The sequence below is a fragment of the Otolemur garnettii genome, unplaced genomic scaffold, assembly GCF_000181295.1.
Source record: "Otolemur garnettii isolate 467f Iridium unplaced genomic scaffold, OtoGar3 scaffold00007, whole genome shotgun sequence".
Lineage (NCBI taxonomy): Eukaryota > Metazoa > Chordata > Mammalia > Primates > Galagidae > Otolemur > Otolemur garnettii.
Window position 1 is genome coordinate 2,827,116 of NW_003852402.1, and position 5,021 is coordinate 2,832,136.

General features: G+C 47.9%; 1 protein-coding gene across 3 annotated transcripts in view; it reads right to left on the bottom strand.

The window, feature by feature from the left end:
• TBC1D22A (TBC1 domain family member 22A) overlaps positions 1-5,021 on the bottom strand; it is a 293,372-nt gene that overhangs the window by 201,983 nt on the left and 86,368 nt on the right. For all 3 annotated transcript variants that reach the window (XM_003783102.3, XM_023509293.1, XM_023509292.1), the window contains exon 6: positions 467-595. In XM_003783102.3, coding sequence (XP_003783150.1) covers positions 467-595 — 129 coding nt within the window. The remainder of the gene's footprint in view (positions 1-466; positions 596-5,021) is intronic.

The window sequence follows — 5,021 nt, forward strand, 5'->3', positions numbered from 1 at the left end:
TCCCCCGTCCCCCCGGGCTGATGACCCCACCTTTTGCCTTTCCACAGGCCCTCACGGCAACAAAGGGCAGCAGGGCCAGACAGCCCGGCAGGATCTCTCCTCCTGACCCGACCTCGTCCAAGGGCTTGCCAGACCTTCAGGAGAGCCTCCCCACCCGCCCAGGCCTAGACAGAGGCTCCCTGAGTGTGACACACCCACCATCCTCCGGGCAGATCTCGGAGCCTCAGGCATGAATTTTACAACTCCAAGTAAAAGGGTCCTTGTTACTTTATAGAAGGAAATGGAGACAAGCAGACGTCACCTACTGTGACAGGAAATTTGCCAGTATTTGTTTTCAGATTTATTTATTACAAAATAAAAATCCTTGAACCAATCAGGGATTTGCTAGACAAAACATTTCCTCCTATAAATCATCACTAAATCAAAGTGCATCGAGTAACATATGAAAAAGAGAAGGCACTCCCACCTGTCTGTATGTATCTTGGTGAACTTCATCATTCCTAGAATCGTAATAGTGCTCGACAAAAGCAAAATATTCTTTCTGCTTTCTCTGGAGAGTGGCTGGTCTTCGGTCTACATTGGCAGGAAGGTAACCCTGATGACAAGAAACAAGAAACAGACACGGTTACTGCGGACTCGTGGAGTCTCTGTGAGAAGTCTAAAGAAGGCTCACGTCGGACATGAGCGTGCAGGTCGGACACAAGGGAGCAAGAGCTGTGGGGGAGAAAGAAACCAGGCACAGAAGAAACCAGCGCTGACCACACCACCAGCCCCACCTCAACAGCACCCAGAAGGGTCCAGGTCCTGCCTTTGCAGCGCCCCCCTCTGTCCTGCTCACTCATAGCCAGACAAGAGACAGGTGGGATCACTGCAGCCTCATCCACCATGAGACCTCAAGATGAAACAAGTCACTCTCTAAAGGCCTCATATGCCACAAGGGTGTGGAGGTCTGTAAGGTCTTCCAACCACACGCCACACACACACACACACAAACGTGCAGATGCGCAAGGGTGTGCACAAAACTGTCACTTACACACGCTCACTCAGAATGCCACAGACTCCTGGGCCCATGGCAGCAGCAGACCTACACTTAAAAAGGGCCCCAACTCCAGGCTCAGCCCCTGTGCACCCTTCTGTCGCCTGGGCTAACACACTGACACTGCACAGCTGTCCCTCAGGATCAGAGGGGCACCAACACACTCCAGATATTCAAGTCTCTTACACAAAACAGCACAATATTTGCATATAATCTGCATACATCCTCCCATACCCTTTAAACCATCTCTAGATTACTTATATAAAATACAAGGTAAATGCTATGTAAATAACTGTAATGTAGCATTTTTATCTGCATTATTTTTTATCCTTGCCTTGTTATTTATTATGGGCTTTTTCCAAATATCTATGACCCAAAGTTAAATCCAAGGATGTGGAACCAGTGGATGTGAATGGCCAACTGTTGTTTACAAAACCAAACACACTCAGGCAGCACCTATAGCTCAGTGGGTAGGGCACCAGCCACATGTACCAAGGCTGGCAGGTTCAAACCAGGCCCGGGCCTGCTAAACAACTATGATAACTGCAATAAAAAAATAGTCGGGCATTGTGGCGCCTGTAGTCCCAGCTACTTGGGAGCCTGAGCAAGAGAATAACTTAAGCCCAAGAGTTTGAGGTAGCTGTGAGCTGTGACACCACAATACTCTACCAAGGGTGACACAGTGAGATTCTACCTCAAAAAAAAAAAACACACATACGCACTCATTTTAAGCAAAAAGTTCCATAACATTTGATGGGGCATCCAGCTGTATAACTCCTACTCCAAGGAAGAGAAGAGCTCTACCATCCTCCAGGGGCTCCCTGGCCCCTCTGCAGTCCATCCCCCAGGCTTGGGAGACACTGACTCCTCACGATGGATGGCTGAGCCCAGGGGTCCTTAAACTTTTTAAACAGGTGGCCAGTTCACTGTTCCTCAGACCATTGGAGGGGCAGACTGCAGGCCCCCGAGATGAGTCAGCTGCTAAGCAGGACAGGCAGCAGCGGCAGGAAAAACACCCGGCAGGCTAGATAAATGTCCTCAGTGGGCCGCATGTGGCTTACAGACCGTAGTTTGAGGACGTCTGGCTGAGCCTGTCCTCAACCTCCCCAGAAACAGACTCAGTCAGAACGTGCACATTGCTGCAAGCTCTTCTGACACTACCTAAGCAGAGCATCTTCTGAGACCCACCCGAGCTGTCATGTGAATCAGCAGTTATTTCCCTCTCTGGTCCAACAGTAGCCTACTGTCAGGATAAGCCAGTGTGCTACACAGTTTGCTTGTTGATGGACACTGGGGGTTTTTCTAATTTGGGGCAGCTATGAAGTTTGTTAAAATTTGTTATAAACAACCATGCACAAGATTTGTGGGGACGTATGCTTTGAGTTCTCACAGCTAAATGCCTGGGAGGAATAGTAGGCCGTGACATAAATGCACAAGGACGGACAGTTAAGTCCTTGAGCTTGTCCTGGACAAAGTGCTGCCTCCCCCACTGCTGAGCATCACTACGGTCACCTTCAAAGTACTCCCCTTGCCAAGACGTGCACCAATGCCAGTGCCTAGCTCACCCTTCTGAGCAATTTTAGAACTCTTTTCCAGGAATGATCATCAGAGCTATTATCATACAAGCTCTGACAATTAAGGTCTGCACATTTGCCACCCTGCACTTACACTGGCAGCACCATACAAACAACTCGGGAAGGTTCCATAACCCTGGACGTGCATAACTTACTGTCAAATATTTGGCTGTGTTCATGTCCATGCCTGGTGCTGTCCTGTCAGTATTGTTGTGTGTTTGTGTGCAATACGACCACAGTTCTGATGGTCATCCCAGAAGAGTTCCAAAATTGCTTTGGTGGGGGGGGCCTAGGTCTGGCACTAGAGCACAGCTCCCAGGGGAGTGCCGTGAAGGCAGCTGTACTGAGGTTCAGCAGTTAGGATGCAGCACATTTCCAGGATGAGTTCGTGAACCTTATTGTCAGACTTCATACACACACAAAGGATTATCCAGAAGTCATGCATGAATTATCACAAACTAAACACGTCTGTGTAAACACCACCCAGGTAAAAGCCAGACCATCCCAACTTAGCAGGTCCCATGAGGGCCTCCCAGTCTCAGCCCCTTGCCTCCTCCCCACAGATATGAAATCACCTTCCCTGGCCAATTTTACTCAGAGTTACATTTGGAAAACTAACTCATGTTATAACATAACAGCAGTTCTGCTCGGCTACATGATGCCACCATGCACAGGTCCACCCTGTTGTTCACAGATATCCAGGCAGCTGCCCGTTTCTGTAGTACAGACAATTGTACCTGCTGTTCATGGCATGTGATACACATTTCTGTTAAGGATCTACCTGGAAGTGGCCTACTAGGCATGCAGACCTCCGAAAGATCTTGCTACAGAATTTCAGAGTGACCAAGCTCCATCAGAAGTACATGAGAGCTCCCCATTCTACTTCCTTGCCAATACTTGCTACTGTCAAACATTTTCACATTAACCATTCTGATACATTTGCAGGGGTAAATAAACTGTCTGATTTTGATCTGCATTTCCTGAAAGACCAATGAGTGCCACTGGGGTCTGTGCCCTTGTGCAAGTGTAGTGAGTCCCCTCCCCACAGGCCACCTGCCTCTCCTCACTGATCAGGAGGCACTGGTGGCACAGTCTGCGCACGAGCCCCGCACAAACCTCCTCCTCCTTGCAGTAGTCTTTCCCCCAGTGACAATGTCTTTTGATGAAGAGAGGTTCCTAACTTTAATGGAGCCCAACTTACTGATCTTTTATGATTAGCCCTTTTTAGGAAAATTTCCTTTATCCCACATTCCATGCTTACGTATTTTATATCAAGATCACGACCATTAAGAAGCGTGTGGGATTAGACTAAGATGAAGCTGAGATTCAAACATAGACAACAGATACAAGGGAGACAGGACTGCAGACCCGGGACACCCACTGCCAGGTCATCTCAGAAGGAAGGAAAATGCAGCTGGGCACAACACAGCCTCTCTGTTCACCCGCAGCATGTGGCTGCCCTGGAGCTGCAGTTTCAGAGCTGAATGGATGCAAAGACCACTCTGATCCACAGCCTAAAATATTATCTAGACCTTTACAGAAGAAGCTGGCCACCCCGGCTCTACAGCATTCATCCTGAAGGGTGACATATGCTTCCATCACATGAATTCACATTTAACCTTTCCCCTCTTTCTGAACACTGTGACTTTCTAATTGCCCGGTACTCTAAAGCACGTGTCAGCTGACAGTGTCTGAGAGAGAGCATGGACGGCACAGGACAAATGCCCAGGTCAGTACAGCCAAACCCCAAAGCAAGCCTGGGGGATGATGAGTGTGGCGCGGAGGCAGTAGCCAGGAGAGAGGGCCCCATGTGCCCCGCCAGGGCCCTGCCTGCACCACGAGGGCCACCAAGCGAGACCAGCAGGGAGCGGTGTGGGCGGCCTGCCGTGCCCTGCACACAGGGAATGTGCTCCCTTCCCCCTGCCCTACTGTTACTTAACTTACTGAAACACAAATACTGAAAGGCAAGTACGTCACCTCGGAGCACAGGCCACAAAAACCCACACACCACTCACAACACACACAGGCAAGATGAGGCCTTCCAGTAATTAAGCAAGACTAGAAATTATGCAAATGAAGTATATTCAAGTGTGCAATGAATTTTAAATGACAGGACTACAGAAAACTTAATTTCTGCATTAGCATGCTATAAAACACTAATAATAAATGTGAGATAACACACACACTTATATCTGAATTGTCCCAGTGACACAAAAATCAAATCGTCCCCTCCCGCTGGAAGAATGAGAGATGGCACCAGAATGTCACCTATCCATTTTAGCCATTATACTCACTAATGTACATGTGAAGTGTTTAGTTTTTATTCTATGTTTCTGAAATAGTTATTTTTTTTTATACTTTGATAATTTATTACCATGTTTTTGTCTTTTTCTTTTCTCTTTTTTTTTTTT